The sequence below is a fragment of the Centroberyx affinis genome, unplaced genomic scaffold, assembly GCF_046629955.1.
Source record: "Centroberyx affinis isolate AG114_WGS23_722 - 3 ecotype Tasmania unplaced genomic scaffold, CSIRO-AGI_Caff_v1 ptg007547l_1, whole genome shotgun sequence".
Classification (NCBI taxonomy): domain Eukaryota; kingdom Metazoa; phylum Chordata; class Actinopteri; order Beryciformes; family Berycidae; genus Centroberyx; species Centroberyx affinis.
Window position 1 is genome coordinate 67142 of NW_027283807.1, and position 21053 is coordinate 88194.

The window sequence follows — 21053 nt, forward strand, 5'->3', positions numbered from 1 at the left end:
TTGAGATTGTGAGAGGTCTGATGATTGAGCCCTGAGGGACGCCACCTTTTGTTTTTACATTGCGCCTTGGGAGAATAAATATACTGTACGTCCACATGACATGGCTACTGATGAGACAAACAGAGAAAAAGACGACAAAACACAGGATTTATGAGCATGTAAAGGTATTAAGCTACAGATCTACTGGAGGGTGAACAAGGCACCGAACCCATACTGAAGAAGTGCAAGCTGTTGTTTTCTTTCTTCGGAGGAGGCAAAGGGAGATACCACTATCTCTCCACTCAATTTCACTTTGATTTTTGATTTTTTTTCTTCCATTGTCCTGCCAGTGAGATCAAGATTGTCCTGCTCTTCTGCTTGAGGTGGCTGCCAGCATCCAGCAACATTCTCCTGAAGATGACTGATGAAAAGCTTCTGTAGTTGGTCCATTCATCTTCCATCCTCTGCTCACGTTGCATCAGTCCACTTCACACACTGCTGTCCTCTGTGTTTCTGCTGACTATAAAGAGCGCGGCAGGATGCTTGCTGGAGCTTTCCCCGCTGTGTTTGGACGCATTAACTGCAGACTTCCTGGATTCCCCCTGAACACCGCCGTTGCTGCTGTCAGACCCGCTGATGCTCGCCCTGCGTGTCCGAGGCTTCTCCGCTGGCTGAGGCCTGCTGGTCATCGCCATGCCGCTGTCCGCCTCCCCCTTGGCCCTGCCGTCTCTGGATTTGCCCTCACTGGATTTGGCCTCATTCGATTTAGCCTTTTTCGATTTGCTCTCTTTCGGTTTGCCGTCAGATGATTTGCCGGACTGCGGAGACTTGCTTGGCCGAGGTGGATCGATTGACGGCTGCGGTAGCGTGGCGGGCGGGGCGGTTAGGGGGGGCGGGGCGGTTCGGGGGGGCGGGGCGGTTCGGGGGGACGGGGCGGTTCGGACGGTCTGAACTGTCCCGTTGCTGACGATCACGTCTGTGAGCTGGTCGTCGTCCGTCTGCTCCTTGGCAAAGTTTACAAACACCTACAAGGATAAACTGGGTTCAGTGTCACATGTATAAATCATATTAGCTTTATCAGTGTACTATTACATTACAATAATACAACCATGGCAATTTTTTTTTTGTGATACTAAAGTGGGTTTTTAGGAGGATGTAAGACAACCTCTGGCGGCCATATTGGAGGTCCTCTGCTCTGTGAACAGCTAATTCTGTTTCTAAATGTACAACTTCATCTCAACAGAATTGAATTGACGGTTTATTTCCAACCATCATTGTTATGTTGGTAACACAGCTGATTAGCCCACTAGCTGACATATCTAGTAAAAGTGTTAGTAGTAGCTAGCAGTTGCATGTTAACATTAATGTTGGTTGCTTTGCTAAATTAGCCTGCTGGCTAGTTAGCTAGTTAAAAAAGCCAAAAACCAACAGTTTTAATCTCAACTGCTTTCAAGTAGAGACTAGAACTTGAGACAAGACAGTTTACTGTGTCACAGTAACTTCAATTTAGAAACAAATCCACCTTATGTGACTACCGTATTTCCTCTAATATTGGCCCGGGCCTTTATTTACCTCAACTCCAGAGGGTACCAGGCCTTTATTGGAAGCAGGCTTATATTAGAGACAGGCCTTTATTTCTAATTCCTTATGTTTGATAAGTATATTTGCTCATATTTTAGCACGAAGCCTCCTTGTTTTCTGATCTGCTTCTGTTGGGGTTTGTTAGGTAGCCGTTTTTTTGTTACTGCAATGCATTACCGATAATTACGGTAATCGACGACGGCACGCTCCAGAGACTTCCACCGGCCGAGCCGTCTTGTGGCATACTGCCATCTTGTGGCACTTATACATTACTACAGACTACAGTTACATTATATAACAGGCACCAGGAGGACGGCCTCTCTGACCATTCAACCGCAGAAATAGGTATAAGCTAATATGATACCAAAATAACTTAATTCCAGCTGCCTATTTGCCCTGACCTGGTCCAGAGTGGTCTGTGAGACGGAGAAGTCGATGATGCCCAGCTCCTCGTAGTTGTTGGCCAGCACATCGAAGACGCGAGCCAGGCAGCAGGCGTGCGAGGGCAGCTGGTACTGCAGCACGTTCTGGTGGCGCTCCTTCAGCTCCACGCCGGGGAAGGAGCTCTTGATGTAGGCGTCGACGGGACACGAGTCCTGCCGGGGCTTCGTGTCCGTCAGACGAAGGATGATGGTGTAGCCGTCACCGAACCTGAAAGATGAAGGATGGAAAGGAACAGTATAAACTTAACAAAGTGTAATTATTTAGTGTAATTAGTCTATGCGTTTCCACTGACTTTCTAAACAGCTGTTCCACACAGCCTGACTTTGCCGGTATAAGCTAGCGATGAGAGTATTACCTGTTCTTGAGGTGCTGCACTGATCCAAGGCACTGGAACCTGCCGTTGACCATGATGGCCATTCTGGTGCAGAGAGCCTCGCACTCCTCCATACTGATTGTACAGATACAGGATAAAAACATTAGCAGTTACTAGTTAGTATCTGGTCAGCTAAACATCACTGGCTTGTTAACAGTTTAGCTAACAGTTTGTTCAAGTTAAGTAGAGACTAGGGCTGAAGACAAGACAGTTTACTGTGTCACAGTAACCTACATTTGGAAACAAATCCACCTTATCACACTATTCACTTTTACTTGATCTGTGATATGTTGTAGGGATCGTGTTCTTGAGTCTCGGTGTGTGGCTGTTAGTCACAGCAAGGAAACAGATTTTATTTCAGAAGAGGCTGAAGGCAGCAAGACAAAGACTGCTCTCTGGCTGCTCAAGGCGATGCAAGAGGGTAAGCTAACCTGGTAGCTAACGTTAGCATATATGTCCCGTGTCACGATGACGATTCTCTCGGACCAATCAGTAGTCTGCAGTGTTTTCACGTCACCTTTTGGCATCGCCTCAGCTCGCTTGGAACCTCGATGGAGGTGCTACCAAAAAAAGTACCAGGTACCAGGTAATATGGTACCTGGTACCTAGTACTTGCCCAATGGAAAACCAAAAAAGGCGAGTAGAGTCGAGTCGAGCTGAGCTGCTACCATGCGGTGGAAAAGCGGCATTATACATGGCTACTAGTCCAGTACCAGTACTGCTTCATCCCTGACAGACTTAAGATAGCTGTGGATCGTTTACTATTCATCTCCTCTACCTGTGGGAGGTGAGGACTACAGCCCGCCCCTCCTTGGTGACGCTGACGATGCAGTTCCACAGAAACCTTTTGGCCTTTGGGTCCATGCCAGTGGTGGGCTCATCCTGACAAGAAATAAAGGAATTAAGGTTTACTGATGAACATGAATGATCATTATGAAAGGGAATTTCAACTAAATTCAGTGCAGATCAACTCAAAGTTAATATTACCTACTAACCAACCATTCAGCCAAAAGAAAGACACCAAAAACTGAGCACTGTTTGACTGTACATGCCAAAAACATGCAACCTCTTTTAGTATGTATAATAAATAAAGAATATGCAAGTTCCATGGAAATGTAGTTTTTGCTTGAGCAGTTCTGTATAAAAATTTAATTTCATTTAATTTCTCCTTAGTGTATCACTAAGGAGAGAGAGAGAGGAGGGGAAAAACAAAGACCTCCCACTCTGCTTCTATTTCTAGTTGACACAAATGGGCGAGTTGAGAGCTGGAATATCAAGCGGTGCCATGGTTTCAGTTGGTTTCTCCTCTGTTATCCAACAATCTAGTGTAATTCTACTGGTGATAACTGAAAACAGTATCAAGTGTCTTCTACGTTGTGTCTATGTTTCATTATGTGACTGTAAGTATCACTGAATTGTAAATGTTTCAAACTTGGTGTTGAGAAACAAGCTCAGTTGCTCGCCAGCTGTTTGGTGACAGAGTTTGATCCTCACCAGGAATATAGCAGGCGGAGCCCCGATGAGCGAGATGGCGGTGGAGAGTTTCCTCTTGTTGCCTCCGCTGTAGCCTCCAGCCTCCCTCTCAGCGTACTGCGTCAGGCCAAGCTTCTTCACCCCCCATTGAGCCACCTGGAGGAGAACACAGATTACTGTCTAATACGATCAATACCATAATAACAGTATTTTTTTGTCCACTTGCCACAGTGGCAGGTAAACCACAAAATTCATTTCAAGGATGGTGTAAGCAGCTGAATATACAAAAACCACATGGGAGGTAGAGGTTGTGCATTCACATCTCTTCACATGAGACAGGCCGACTCTACAGTATTGAAGTTTCTCAGTGTGGTCTTCCTGTGCGGTACCTTGGCCACAGACTCCTCCTGCACCCCCCTCAGCCGGGCGTACAGCTCCAGGTGTTCCCGACCCGTCAGCAGGTCGCTGATGGCGTCAAACTGGGGACAGTAACCCATCAGCTGGTGGACCCGCTCCATCTCTGTCAACACACTGAGGCACACAACACACACCTTCACTACTAATACTACTATTAGTTAGTTAGTTAGTTTATTTTTATTTCTGTGTCATGCCAAACATCTGGCCCATCCCACATGGGATTACAGGACACCATCATTTTACAAAATATACATCTTCCGGTGATACATGTAAGAGCAAAAAAATAAATAAAATAAATAACCACATTATAAAGTACTACTATATTCTTTCAAATAACATAATTGAAATGATAGGTTTCAAATGAACAATACACTGAAAAGAACTGCTACAAACTTACAGTTTATCTTGATAAAGAGCTTTTTTTCTCATCTCCCAGGCTTTCTCCAGGTAACTAGCTAATCTAAATGTTTCATAAGCGAACAGCCAACTCAATTACTATTACTATTGCTTGTACTACTATTGCTACTGCTACTAGTACTGCTGCTACTACTAGTACTATTATTATTACTATTACTACTACAGCTACTACTACTGCTGCTGGAAAGGTTTAGAGGCCCTGGTCACTGATATTTAATTGCTGAACATCATTGAATAGCATATGTGAATTATGTTTCACTTGGATTTTGAAATTAATGACACCTGGAAAACATTCATTTAAATTCCTAATACTGTGTAAATATTAATTGAAAATCTCCTTCATAGATAATATGCTCACACAATGTGCAGGTAAATATCTGTGGAACGAAGCAGCACGAAGAAGTGTTTATGTTTGACCTCGGTCACTGCAGCAGTGTGTGGATGTTTGTACCTGTGCTGGTTGAGGAAAGCCTCGCCGTAGGTGATGGGAGTGTCTCCGGTCAGCATGCGGAACGTCGAGGTCTTCCCTGCCCCGTTCACCCCCAGCAGCCCAAAACACTGCAGGACAGAGGAACAGCAACACCATGTTACACATACAGTACATCTACAGTACATCTATACATACACATACAGTATATCTACAGTATATCTATACATACACATACAGTATATCTACAGTATATCTATACATACACATACAGTACATCTACAGTATATCTATACATACACATACAGTATATCTATACATACACATACAGTATATCTATACATACACATACAGTATATCTATACATACACATACAGTATATCTACAGTACATCTGTACATACACATACAGTATATCAATACATACAACGAGTCAACGGCAAGGTGAAATATAACAGAGATCTTTTCAACCTCCACAGCAGCAGTAGTAGTAGTAGTAGTAGTTACTAAGGTTTAAGTCGCCATTATTATTGTCTGAGTCATTTTTTAAATTTTCCGTTTAAATGATTTTCAAAAAAACAATTCAGTTAGCTTCAGCAAGCTCTGACTTTCCTGATACAGGCCTGAAACTCTTTTTTTGCACTTTGCTTCGCACTTATGCACTGCTGCACTTCTTTTAAAATGTTGTATTTTACTTGATTTTATGCATTCTATGTACTCTGTTTTTTAACTTTATTTTTATTATTATTATTGTTCAGTGGGTTTTATTTTCCATGTTATGTTATGCATTCCTCATTTTTATCTTATTTTTACTATTATTATCAAGTGGGTTTTATTCTCCATCTTATTTTACATTAATTATGGCATTCTATCCCTGTTTTTATGCTCATTCTATGTCTATTTTCATGTGAAGATGAATTCTATGTATTCTATTCTCATCTTTATCTTATTTTTTACTATTATTATCAAGTTTTATGTGAAGCACTTGGTGCATGTAATTTCTTTGTTGTAAAGCACTTTGAGCTGCATTTCTTTTATGAGAGTAGGTGCTATACAAATAAAGTTTATCATTATTATTATTAAATTCTATATTTTGGTTCTGTTATGAATTAGAATAAAGCAGCTGTGGAAGTCAGACGGGTTTCTCTTGAAATTTCACCTCATTTTTGAGGAAACGTGATTTATCAATGAAACTGTGATGAGTGACGATGTTTCCGGACCCGCAGCAGTGATTTGTGACTTTGTCAAAAGCAACATTGACTCAGAACAAATGTCCGACAGTGTGTCGGTGTTTACTGTAAGTATAAAGTCCTGCAGAGTGTTGGATGTGGCGTGTAAATCTCTCACCTCGCCGCGGGGAATCCCAAGGCAGAGACGATCCACCGCCGGCTTCTTGCCCGCTTTATACACCTGAAACACACACACACACACACACACACACACACACACACACAGCGCTCTGCTACACCGACAGCCAGGGGATCTTTAACACAAATATTATAACAAATCCAGCTTTACTGTTACGATTCCAGTTTGTGTGCTGCTTGTACCTTGCTGAGGTCCATCATGGTGAGGATGTCGGCTTGGGCTTTGCCTCCTTTGACCCTCTCCCTCTCCCTCGCCACGTCCTCGTCCTCTGGACCGAGAGGAGGCATCTCAGGCTCCGCCCACCACGGCCTGGACGGAGGGACACAAGACTAGAGACTGACCTCCTGTATCACTTAGTTTACTACTGTGGAGTAGACCTGTGTCTCTCAACGTGGGGTCCGGGGACCACCAGGGGTCCTTGAGGAGGTTCCAGGGGGTCCCCAGCAAATTGGTGAATTGTTAAACTTCAGCATTATTTAATTTACAAGAAGTTAACACAATTAGAGAATGTAGAAGAATGACTGTTTTGATCATAGTTTCTCTGTTATCTCTCTGCCTACAATACAGATAGTCATGGAATTCTGGACAAAATCATATCTAACAATAAAAATATTCTCAGATTTGGGTCCAAGAGACAAAATCTCATTAAATTGGGGTCCTTGGCCTCAATGTGGACTAAATTATGGTCCTTGATATGAAAAAGGTTGAGAATCACTGGAGTAGACTATCTATCCAAGAAACAGGAACATTCACTCATTATTTAGGGTGAAACCTCACCTACAGTTGGTTTGCTTTGGTTTGAACCACAGTGGAAAAATGTATTTTGTTGCATTTTTGTATTTGGTTTGTTTAGGCAAGGCAAGGCAAACTTTATTTATATAGCACATTGCACACACAAGGCAAATCCAATGTAAGAAATGAAAGAAAGATAAAGTAGGTAAGTAAGGATAGCATTAGGTTCACACTTGCCAATTACAAGCCAACCAGTGCTTGTAAACATCATCAACATTATAAGCAACCAATGGTAAAGAGGTCAAAGGTCAAAGCCACTGTGCCCAGACAATAGATGTTACACAATATCCCTGTTCCCTAGAATGATCATGTACGATAGAGAAGTGCTGGTTAAGTAAAAGTAAGTAAGGAAAAGTTTATTTTAAAAGTACATTTCCTACACAGAGAAAACCTAAACATAGTAAAACAGTACAAATTGTACAAATACACAAATATATACATTCACACAAGAAAGAAAAAAAAACACACACACCTACGCATACAAAACCTACTCCCAGGCTTTAGAAAACAGGAAAGTTTTGAGTAACTTTTTAAAAACGTGTTGGCACATCTAAGAAATCAGAGCCAGGGAGAAAAGGCAGAAGAGGAGGAGCTGAGCAGATTTGACCGTACCTGCAGCGGATGAAGAACTTGTACTGCAGCAGAATGGTGAAGATGAAGAAGACGAAACCCTCGACCGCCATCGCAAACAGGTTCTTCCCCACAAAGTCCCACTGCAACGGGTCCAGGGCCGGCTTGGTGCCTGGAGCAGGAACAGCCACACACAGCTTTAAGATTTATTCCAGGGAAATACACTGTGTACTAACCTATGGCAAAGTACTGTAAGTTCACAAAAACACTATTCAGGTACTAATGGAAATGCATAATGTACTTAAAATGGTGTAACAACAGAATATTGTGATTATGTTCTTCTAGAGTGTTATTGTTGTAACATCAGGGCATCCAATTCCGGACAGCATATGACCAAAAAATCACAATCAAATACCAATATATTTCATCCTGTACTGTTTTCGCTGAAGTTTCTCATAAATTAACAATCCTCCATCTGTCTTTTTTTTAAAAGTTTAATATCGCTTTTACCTTAACATGTAATTGATTTTCTTCCAGTCCCTGCAAATGGAGACTTACTTTGGTCCGTGTCGGTGTATTCATATACTCGATATTAACCCTTTATTAACCCTTCCTGTACCTTCACAACGTTACAGATACTTGTAAGAAGTGCAGGCTCTGTACTCAAAGCTCTTATTTTTCCATTTTTCAGCCGATACTGATTCTCTACATGAAGTAACTGTCGCCCAAAGTGGGATTTAAGGCTTCCAGCTTCTTGTTTGTGACTAAGTTCGTAACTTAGTGTTTTATATGCTTAAATGTGTATAGATATTTGTGAAATTTGATACCTAGCTTCTTAACACCGGAAATTACACGAGTGACCGAGTGGCCGGAATTGGATACAATTCCGTTACTTCCAATATTTTTCCATGCGTTTATGCATTGAAATAATGCTACCAAGGATCCTTATCATCTTTCGTGAGTTGCTACACATTTTCACAAATCAAATTCTATAACTTCTCCATCATTATTCCATGATACAAGGTTTCCATGATCAGTATTTGTCGGTGTCTGTGGTCAAATGTTTTTCCGAGCTGATTTCAACGTCCCACATCGTGTTTTGTATCACACAGCCGGTCCGTACCCAGCCTCTGGAAGGCGTCGGCCATGGCCTGGTTCTTGGCCATGTCGATCAGTCCTCGCCCCAGGCAGAAGTGAGGGAAGATGAGGAACACTTTCTTCAGGATCCTGTTCACCTCGTTCAGATGCTGGAAAGAGGAAATCACACACAGTTGGTGGACTGGTTAAAGGGGAAATAACAAACTCTTGCCCCTTAGCACAAAATGACCATAATATATCTGTGGGGGGGTTGATAGTGTTGTTGATCAATACCAATGACTCAATAATTACTTTTAGGGCTGGGCGATATGGACAAAATCAAATATCACAATATTTTTGACCAAATACCTCAATATCGATATTGCGACAATATTGTAGGGATGACTATTGGTGCTTTCACAAAATATTTACACAATGAGATTTTTGATAAATAATCATCAGTAATGTGGATATAATGACTAAGTGGGTAAAGACAAATAATAGAAGAGCTAGAACAGTCTGGTAAGTTCAGAAAATGACATCACTTTACTGTAATGCAGCCTTTAAAACCAGGAAAAGACACTTATGCCATATCACGATATTATGATATCCAAAATCTAAGACGATATCTAGTCTCATGTCACGATATCAATATAATATCGATATATTGCCCAGCCCTAATTACTTTACAAGGTGCTGAGATTTCTGGCTTTCAAAACTCACTCTTTAAATTTTCCCCAATTCCCAAACGTTTCTATTTCAGACCCGGACATAATCAAATTAAATTTCCCTTCCCTACTCTTCCAGACTTTCCAGAGCGGAGCGGTTCATACCTCGTCCACGAACAGCTCCAGGACGAAGGTGGCGATGCTGCCGTTGATGCCGATGAAGAGGTTGATGGAGGTGAGAAACACGTAGGCCGTGCTGGGGACGGTGAACACAAAGGATGCTGGGTACATCAGAGGGGTGATGGACCACCTGAAACGGATGACTAGGTTATCCAATAAGCAAAGACGGACACACTGCTTCTGTCACGGGCCGCGATCCGACAGGCAGAGCGGGACAAAAGAGACTTTATCCAGAAGAATATGAGCCAATCTTCATGCCTCATAACTGTAAATTAACTTAAAATGGAGTTAAACTTCTTTTACCGGCTTTATTTAATTCCATCATAGAAAGCATCCTGTGCTTAACAGGGTCATTTTAAAGATTTTCTCTGAAGACGTTTCTGCTCTTATTAGATATAGTATGCAGCGGGGGGGGGGCAAAAATATGAGAGAGGGAACAGCATGTGAGAAAGGTCAAGAGCCAGATTCGAAGTCATGATGTCACGAGCACGCGGGAAATTAACCCCCGCCAGGCGCCAAATAACGGTCAAATATGTCTTTGGTGGATAAACTAATAAGTTCAAGTTTATATGTCACATACGCAGTGAAATGCTTACTTGCAGGTTCTCAGCCAATAATGTAAAAGAAAGTGCAGAAGAGGCAGAAATAATAAAAGATATGACTGTGCTCTCTCTCTCTGATCATGAGCCAATCAAGTCAATGCAAAACAACGGCTCTGTATCAAACAGGCTCCTGATTGGCTGCCTAAACTTCTGCACACTTTTCCACTTTTTTGCATCTTTCAACATCATGTACTGGTTGAAAACTGGCTGAAAACAGTGTGTTTATGCACTCTTCAAGGTACAAACTGTATTCGCCCACTAGCAAGGTTCATGGAAACAGCAGAAGACACTGGGAAAGAAGAAACTCCAGCAACATTTGAAGCTCTGAGAATACACTTTTGCTAATAAATCATCGTTTTCAGACCTGCAAGTATTGCTGGAATCTCTTCTTTCCCTGTTGCAGTTGTACTAGGGAGGAGACCGGCTGACAACACTGTGTTTACACTTTTCCAATGGATCCTGAGATATGCCTTTTGGGCAACCTCTCAAATTCTAATCTTACACATACTTATTCCATCAAGCTTACAGAAATCCGACTGGCCATTGCCAAAAAAATGTATTGCAATGAAATGGAAGTCAGATCTCCCTTTTGCCAGTTGGATTGTGGCTCTCAGAAGTGAACAGCTGCAAACCTCTGGAAAAGAGAACCTACTCACTAAGGAATAAGATGGAATAAGATCTTTTCTGTAAAATATGGGAACCTTTTATCAACTACATGGAGAATCTCCCATCTCACATGACTGAATGATCTTCTGCATGGTCTCTCTGTTCTCACCACACTAGTGTTGTAAAAGAACATTCTACTGTGGTTAAGGCTAACCGATCTCTCATTTGTCTGTTAATCTATTTCTGAGACGTCTGTAATGTACTGTGAATGTTTTTGTATTGTCATTGTGTGGCTGTATGTTTTATATGCTTTTTGAAAAACCAAAATAAAATACTCAAAAAAAAAAAAACCCACTGTGTTTACACTCTCTTTACCCGTAGAGCAGCAGCAGCAGGACGAGGGCAGGCAGGTTTGTCTCGGAGACGTACGACTGCTGCTGGAAACAGATGAAGATCAGCACCACCATGGAGGCCGGGACGGTGTAGTTCAGCTGGGAGGGACAGAGACGGCGGAAAGCTCAGAAAAAAACACAGGAAATCTTACTTCTATGTGTCCGGAATAGGCATGGGACGATATGAAAATTTCATGTCACGACTATCCTGGCCAAAATAATTGCGATTCACGATATTATCTATATAGAATCCTGATAAAAACTCTTAAAATGGCACTAAAACATACTGGAATCACTTTACCTTACATTTTGTTAAGAAACAAATATTTTTATTGCATCATAGGACACATATCTTTTTTTGTGAACATCCTTTTTAGTGAAAAACAAACAAGGACAGATTCAGACTCTTGCCAACACCCAGCAGGTAACCACAATGAGAGAAAAAATCCATTAATAAAAAGAAGCTACCTATCAACCTGATATCCAAGCATTCACATGGTTCAATTAGTTATGTGTTGTAAATGCACAGTAAATTAATAACTTGTTTTGGGGATATTCACGCTCAGGTGAGGATATTCACGATTATCCCGATAATGGAAATTCACCAAGATAAAAGATAAAATCTTATATCCTCCCATCCCTAGTCTGCAAAAACTGTTTTACCTGAGTGAAATGTGATTTTCCACTGAGAATCCTTTCAAATGCAGATTGAGGTCCAGAGAATTAGACTTAGCAGCGCTCAAACACAAAATAATTGAATTTGAATTTAATCCAGTTGACTACAGCGCTGCCCCCTCACTGCTGTTTATACCATGAAAGCCAACTAGATGAATTATGAATTATGAGAGCCGTGCAACAAGCAATAAAATGCTTAAGGGAGAAATCCAACTCAGCCTTAAATGTTGCAGTAAATTATCACAGATGGAATTGAAAGTGGATTATCTTTAAAGTAGATTACATAAAATTAGATTATTACATTTTTCTGAAAATTGTTTTGCATCAAAAGGCAACATCTCAACCACACAGCCAAGTAAACATCAGACACTGAAACAATAACTGTATTATTTAGACAGCTCACCCTGCAGCTGTAACCCTTCACATCAAATCAACCTCGCCTGATAGTAATGACCCATAAAATTAACTCACTGACATTTTAAACTTTATTTTGATTATTTTTCTTCACCTACTTGCTGTGGTGGAAGAAGTATTCAGATCTTTGACTGAAGTAAAAGTAGCAATACCACAGTGTAAAAATACTTTGTTACAAGTAAAAGTCCTGCATTCAAAATGTTACTTAAGTCAAAGTACAAAAGTATTAGCATCAAAATATACTTAAAGTAGCAAAAGTAAAAGTAGTCATTATGCAGAATGGCCCATTTCAGAATCATATATATCATGTTATTGGACTATAATTATTGATGCATTAATGTGTTCATCACTTTAATGTTGCAGCTGGTAAAGGTGGAGCTAATTTTAATTACTTTATATACTGCTGGGTAGCTTAACCTATAAAAATATATCATAATTTATTAGTTGATTTATAATTTGTATTAATAATCTAAATCTGCAAAGTAACTAGTATCTAAAGCTGTCAAATAAAGGTAGTGGAGTAAAAAGTACAATATTTCCCTCTGAAATGTAGTGGAGTAGAAGTATAAAGTAGCATGAAATGGAAATACTCAAGTAAAGTACAAGTACCTCTAAATTGTACTTAAGTACAGTACTTCAGTAAATGTACTTAGTTACATTCCACCACTGCCTACTTGTCACATTGCCAGATTCTGAGCCAGATTGTGTTTCCGGTGAAGAAAAATAACAATAAAACATCCAAATATTATTCTGATGGGCAGGGATGTGATGTGAACATAGTAGGAAAGGTAGGACATTGGTATTGTCCTGTTAAAGGGACATAAAGTAATCTATTACCTTTACTGACCTCTATTGGTGACCAGTAGGAATTACAACAACATTGATAGAACTTCTCTCGCATTTCAGTTTTTCTTCAGCGGAAACACTTGTCACATGGTGAGAATGTGGCAATATGACAAGTTAAGGATGTACTGCGGCTGATAGATGGACTCCTTTCCTTTCCTTTCCTTTCCTTTCCTTTCCTTTCCTTTCCTTTCCCTTATCTTCCCTTCCCCCAGAGTACTGACCATGTCCCAGGTGAAGTTGGCCAGCCAGTAGAGGATGGGTTTGACTCCGCTGACAAACTGGAGGTGTTTGGCCTTGCTGACTCGCTCCTCGATCAGAAACAGGACGAAGCTCGCCGGCACGAAGGACATGGCGAAGATCACACAGATAGAAACCAGAACATCCACCGACGTGGTCATCCTGACGGAGGGGAGAGGAACACACACACACACACACACACACACACACACACACACACACATAAAATACACATATTGAGCCAGTTTAATGCACAAAGCTCAACCTTGATCCTAGAAAACACTACTTTTCATTGGAGACCATGAGTTAATGGATTACCTTCTTCTGTGTAGCCCACAGTGCTTTCTGCATAATCTGTTGATCAGCAATTCCTTGACAAATTTCTTTTGATTTCCACTGGAATCAAGCGTCACTTGATTTTCTTAAACTCTGTAAATAGTCTAGATCTTTTCCTTTTCTTCCATCCTGAGTTACGCAAAAGTTATTTTAAAAGTAATCTTTAAGTTGTTATTGTAGGAGTTACGAAAACTGACATCAGTCAGTCAGGCATTAAAGTCATGCAACAGTGGATCTTCCTGTGTGCTACATTTATATATGAAATATGAGAAGAGAAAAATAGAGGGGATGAGATAGGAAACAAGTCCAAATTCTGTATTATTCCACATCTGCAGCGTCTGTGGAGCTGCAACAATTTGGTCGACCGCAACCAACCGCTACTCTACTACTACTACTCTGTCCACTAGCTCCAAATTTCCAGTCTTAGTGGACAAGTGCGCACTCTACTTTGCCTTCGCAGAGCTTAGTTACAATACTAGTAACCACTACTAAACATGGACCAAACTGAGGAGAGGTTGTGTGAAGAGTTATGACATGCATCGATGAAGCAATACAGAGATATAAACATGGTCTCGTATAGCGCTTTCTTTTTTTCATATCATGAAAAGTCATATCATGAGCTCTTCTTCCTCACTGTCCAATGCCATGTTTGTTTTGAGGATTGACGCAGTTTACCTCGGTTACCTCATGGCATAAAAAATCAATAATGCAACTGTTACTGTTACTTCCATTTACTAATTAGATACTCCTCAAGAAGAACAGACATGATTTGTAGGAAACTATGTTGTATCATCAACGGTGATGAAGTTTGATAGCATACAGATTTAGAGTGACGTATCTCACCCTGACTGACCTGACTTTACCTGATAACCAACATTTGGGGCAATAGCACCCACACCCACCCATACCAACCCTCATCCACCCATACCAACCCTCATCCACCCACAGAAGCCCAGAGCAGAGAACTCACATGGCCATCTCGGAGAGCTGTTCCTTGGTGAGGTTGAGCGGGTGGTTGTAGGCGGTGATGCCGTGTCTCCTCCTCTCTGTCGGCGGCAGGCTCGCTCTCAGCAGACCGTTGTTCATCACGTTGACGAATGACGCCATGGCGTGCCAGCCTTTGTTATTGTACCACACCTGACCACAGGGAGAGGAAGGGAGACACGGCATTTAAAACAGAAAGAGCTGCAATTAAATGGGTCCGAAGGCAAGGCAAGGCAAGGCAAGTTTATTTATATAGCACATTTCAGCAACAAGGCAATTCAAAGTGCTTTACATAAAACATTAAAAGCATCGAGACAGTGAAAAAGATAAAATTCATATAAAAGAACAAGCAAAATGCATTGCATTAAAAGAATCAAATCAAGTAAAACAGAAAGATATTTTTACCCCCCTAAAGGAAACACAGAATCAAGCGGTGTTACTTCTTGGTATTGAGTAGTCACTCTCACACTGGTGACACCGTCAACCAGTATACGATTAAGTGTGCCTTACCTCTCCAAAGATAATCACAAATTAAAAAGCCTTTCAGCTTTGTTTGGATGATTATTCGAGCTCTAACCAGCACCTAAGAAACTGCAACCTGAGTCTTAAAGGACAAATCCACCTTTAGATCCTCTTAGATCCACTTGTTAGATATCATCAGTTTGTGATGTTCATGCATTCCAGGTTATTTAGTGATGAAGTGTTGTGATTTACTTTTTTGGTGAACCCACAATCCCACAACCTGCCTTGTCTACTTCTAGTTCAGTTGGCGATTTCCTACATTTCCAAGAATGTCTTTCAACGACCCCCAGAGAAGGGGGTTGTCTGTGTTGTATACATGTAGATAGAGAGAGTAGTAAGTTTGTCTAGTTAAAGAGGAAGGTTAAAGAGGCCGCTGTATTTCACACGCTACCAACAACAGATCTGCAGAGACGCAAGCTGTAGCTGCATTGCATTCTGGTCTCTTTCCTGCTCCTGTGGGTGGAGAAATTGGTCTCTCTCCTCTTCTCCGATGGATTTCTCCCTGTATGATTGTTGAGCGTCTCTTGGTGCAAAATGGCAGCTCTAGAAAGAAGCCCTCGCTCTTTGATTCTGAAGGACTGACATCATCTACGATTGGCCAGTTATCCACCAAGAAGAGAAACACAACTAACTACTACATGGAGCCAGGAATGCAAAGTTCTTCACCAACAGTTGAGTTAAAAGAAACACAAACACACAGTTTTACCTTGACATTGTTTTGACTGTTCAGTCCTCCTAGAAAATCCGGCAGTCTGTTCAGCAGGTGATCCAGGGAGCTGTTCTGTGAGAAACCGATCAAGACCAGCAAACAGTCAGAACCACAGAACAGATTCTGGACATTCACACAGACGGCAGAGTTGGCACAACAAGCCGAAAACCAAAAATCTACCTGTGTGACTCGGTAACGAGTCCTGATTGCTGCGACCGAGTCCTGGACGTTGTGGACCTGGGTCACGGTCTGGGTCGCGCTGCCGCCGAGAGAGAAGCCACCGTACCTGCAACACAACAGGTTAAAGGCACAATCTGCTGTTTTTTTGTGTATATTACAAGAGAATCAATTAGGGTTCATTTCGAAATGTTGAAACAGTCATGTACTTTAATTGTAAAGTCAATCCAAATCAGTGAATTCAGTGTGACAGACGTACAACATTCAGACTAAACTGTGTATAATCAGTGAGGACGATATAGGAGATAATGAGGTAAACGGTTCAGGACAATAAGATGGACTGTGACACACACACACACACACACACATATCAAAGACTGTGACATACACACCTCCACCCTCAGAGACTGCTACACAATTTATAAACAAGGATTTTACATGTATTTATTAATATTTATAACATTCAACCTTTGTAAATTTGTAAATGTGTAAATTTAATTTAACTAGTGCCTTTTATTTTTAAGTTGTACTTGCACAAGTCTTTCGTAACATTATGCTGCTATTACTGCTTTTACTACTGCTTTTATTTATTTGTTTTATTTTAACTACACCGAGAGAAGCCAGGCGAAATTTCATAGTACCTGAGTATAATGACAATAAAGATCATTCTATTCTATTCTATTCTAAATGTTGGACTTTTGGAGCCACGGTTCAATCGTTTGGCCACAAAACACTTGGATTATGCTGCAGGAGCTGTTTGGAGAAAATTGATGGATTTTATGCTTTTTTTTTTAAGATGATATTCCCAGTCTGGAATATTCCTCCATGATGAAATTTCCAGGATATTCCAGAAATTCCATGACAAGTAGGGAACTAATGGAAACAGTCTGTCACTTGTCTCTCAGAAGAGCAAACTTGAAACCGACCTGAATTCATTCACCCACTTCTTGGTCTTCAGGCTGTAAATGACAGGGAGAGGAGAGAGTGAATCTAGAGGGAATATTTCTAAAGGAAACACAAACAGGTTAATATGAGCCTGATAAAGCTCTAACAGTGTTTTGACTGGGAGTGAAGACTGTGGTCTGACTTTAAAAATCAGTCTGTTTGAGCATCAAAATATCAAGGGATTCATTCCAAAATTACGTGACATTTTAAAAAAACAGCTATTTCATTTCTCACAAATGTTTGTATTTGGTTGGCAATACATTTGAAATAGTAACAATTTCACAACAGCAGGTGTCACTTTTGTCAAATGCAATGCAAAGGCAATTTTATTTTGGAACCAAACTGTAAAAGCTGAAAAAAATAATATATAAACAGTGATGTGTTTGAGCTGATACTTTGCGTTATCCTTGATAACTTTGAGATGCGTGTAAGATTTTTATAGGTTTTATAAATTGTCCAGTAACCTACACCAAAAGTAAACTACCAACAAAAACGAAACAGAACAAAACTGAACCCGATACTAACTGATGACATGTTGCACTGTACTGTGTTTTGTGAAGCACCTTTTCTTGAGGATCTGAGGATAAGTCTTCACCAGGTAGTCGGAGATGTTTCGACTGGTCAGGTTTTGGAGGATGTCTCCGGTCAGCCGCTTGATCTGAAAACATCAAGGTAAAACATCAGGACTGGATACAGACACACAGAAATATAACAATTCGTATGCTGTCATGCACACAAACGTAAGAAAATGTTAGAAAAAATGCAGTCAACATGTGCAGTCATCTGACATTAAAAGGATAAGGCTGGTGTTTTTTAATGCATTGCTTACCGTCAACAAATCCTATGAAAATAACAAAATCAACAATGTGTTTGCTCTACTCCCGTTACTTTCTGACTTCCTACGTTCCGTTTTTAACCGTCAACCCGGAAGTCATTGGCTCCAACTGTAAGCTGAAAACCTTGAATTACAGCTCACAAAGACATAGTTTACATTTTAAAAATCGCTAACTGTTACCACGAAAAGTCAGGCTGTTGCAGTTATTACCAAATCAAATGGGAACAAATTCTTCATTATGCCGGGGACTATTTTCTGTGCTACGGAACTACTTTCCTGAGATCGCAAAGTGTTTACAGCCGGCTTATTAAGTTGTTTGAGGAAAAAGTCGGCTGGTCCGGTGCATTTTTAATCGTTTTTTTTAATACAATGGAGTTCTATGGCTGCTGGGACATGGCTGCATTGGGCACCGGCTACATGGACGAGACTTGGTGGCAAAACAAATTCATTGCTGATTTTGTTATTTTCATAGGATTTGTTGACGGTAAGCGATGCATTAAAAAACACCAGCCTTATCCTTATCCCCTAATCCCATATACTGTACATCAAATGATGGTTATTCACCTAAAATTCCACCAAACACCTAAAGCCCACAATCAAGCCAAACTCATTTCCACTTTGAACTAGAGTGTGTAAACTGGTTTCCTGCATACAGTCAGTGTGTGTGTGTGTACAAAGGGTGTGTGTGTGTGTGTGTGTGTGTGTGTGTGTGTGTACAGGCATGATTCACCAGCGGCCTCCCTTCCCACCTTACCAGCCATTCCTTTCACTTCATTTCCTTCCTCTGTATTTTGTCATTTAGCTTAATGCTCGTGTTTTATGAGATCCTGTTGGTTTCCTTGATAACTCTTTGTACTGGGTTGTACATAGAATTGGGATAGTTGTTTATACATTGTATATATGAGTTTATGGATGAGTAGTTGAGAAATTGGTAGGAAAATATAAGAGTATACTTCTTCCTACTCCTTTTCGAACATGTAATATTTAATTTGTGTTGTTTATGAGAATTTGTTTGAGTTTGTTATATAGGTTTGTTTGTTAGATTTTGTTTATTAGTTCATTAGTTTATTAGTTTATGAGAATTTGTTTATTGAGTTTGTTGTATAGGTTTATTGTTTATTTCATCTTATTGTTATTCTTGTTTTGTTTTTATCTGTTTTTTTTCCATGTTCGAAATAAAAATTATCAATCAATCAATCAAAACTCTGTCCTGACTTGAGGCTGACCTGTGGGGGGGGCAGTCCTCCGGCCCCCTGGGAGCAGTCGGGGAGCATGCGGCGGATTTCCTCGGTGCTGCACTGACAGTCGGGCGACGGCCTGTCGGCGCTCCAGTTCCCTCTGCTGAACATCTGCCAGGTGGAGTAGGGGATCTGGGGCCGAGCGTACGGGCCGTCCTGCTCGCCTTCACACTGAGCGGTGCTGCAGAGTTTTTTGGAAGAGTTTTTATTGCTGTTCCAGGGTTCCTACACATTTTCAATTAAAAAATTCCATACTTTTTCCAGACCTTGATTTGTTTTGAAGATTTTGTCTGGTGTTCAATATGATTTACGCAGATAGACATCTTGCCCCTGCTAACTAGGTCATATCACTGTATAGATGAAGATTGTTCTTCACAGCGACAAATATCACAATATGTGAGATGATTGGCAGGGTTCCTACACGGTTTCCATTTTTAAAATTCCATATTTTTCCCAGACCCTATGTTCTTGACTGGATTTGATTTTGGTGGGTATTTGATATAATGCATGCTGACAGCGGCTGGGTAATAAGAGCGTCCCTCTATCTGAACATTATTCTTCACATCAACAAAAACTGTGGACTCAAAGTGGGTCTACAACAACATAAAAGCTAGAATTATGTGTGTATCAGACCTGAACCGCAACATTTTCCATACTTTTCCAGACATTTTTTTCAAATTCCCAAACTATTCAAGACCTGGAAATGATCAAGTTCATTTTTAATACTTTTCCAGACTTTCCAGACCTGCGTAGGAACCCTGCTGTTTAAATATCTGGCCCAAAAATTAAGTGTACTGCAACTAGCGCTAATATTCAAAGCCATGTGGATCTGCTGGTGCCAGGCAGGGTGCAAAATGTTTCCAAAACCTTTTTGACACTTAACTGTGCCATTTACATTTTTATGGTAATGTTACATTTAAAGGGGTAGAAGGTAATGCCAAATCCAAAATGCCAACGGCTGGCCTTTTCAGCAACCAGCGTCACAAGACATTTCATTTTCACACCAAAAAGCAAATAACAAAACAGTATTATTACTGCAGTGGTTTGAATTGTGATATATTACCTCTTTACACTTTTATTTAAATCTCTTAATCCCAGCGTACTCGTCTCTATTGTGAAAATGTTACTCAAAGGCCACCATAGCTCAAGGGGCCCATAGAGGTCAAAGGTTATTTAATACCCGTTTAAGTAGAAATCCAGACTATATTTCACTCAGGGAATATTTCACTCAAGGGAAAAGGTGCAGAGATTTCAGTTTGACTCTGGGCAGAAAGGATTTTTGGAAGATATAAGCAATAATAAACCATTTTCTAACACAGAATAGATGCTTGTATCACTGAATAGTCTATTTTATCTTCTGGGAAGGGATTCTGATTCACTTGTGTGTGTGTGTGTGTGTGTGTGTGTGTGTGTAGGTGAGCTTGTGTTTACAGAGCCTGGAGGGAACTTGTCTTACGTGTCGTTGTCCTCTCTCTCCATGCACTTGGTGCCAAAGCCGGGTCGGTCCAGCAGAGCTTCCAGAAGATTCTCTATGGCCGGGTTCCCAGGAGCATCGTTACTGTAAACACACAAACAAACACACACACACACTGTAGCAGGGCTGTAGTCCTCGTAGTACTACAGCCCTGCTACAGCCCAGAGACCGATTTTTGACGGTCTTGGTCTCGACTCGGACTCGTGGTTAATATGACTCGGTCTTGAATCGGTCTCGGATGAATTAATGTTACATAATATTATTGTTTTTATAATTTTCTCTTCTAAGAAAGTGAC

General features: G+C 40.8%; 1 protein-coding gene across 1 annotated transcript; it reads right to left on the minus strand.

The window, feature by feature from the left end:
- Positions 1–429: 429 nt before the first annotated feature.
- On the minus strand, positions 430–20841 carry LOC139639666 (phospholipid-transporting ATPase ABCA1-like; the record flags this gene model as incomplete). Its single annotated transcript, XM_071513816.1, has 21 exons — positions 430–1004; positions 1962–2211; positions 2360–2452; positions 3156–3259; positions 3872–4006; positions 4240–4381; positions 5136–5242; positions 6458–6520; positions 6661–6787; positions 7883–8012; positions 8964–9087; positions 9751–9895; positions 11349–11464; positions 13522–13699; positions 14844–15010; positions 16086–16160; positions 16269–16374; positions 17192–17224; positions 17774–17868; positions 19272–19464; positions 20740–20841. Coding segments are annotated over 21 exons (3022 nt in total), but the record flags the coding sequence as incomplete, so codon positions are not given.
- Positions 20842–21053: the final 212 nt, after the last annotated feature.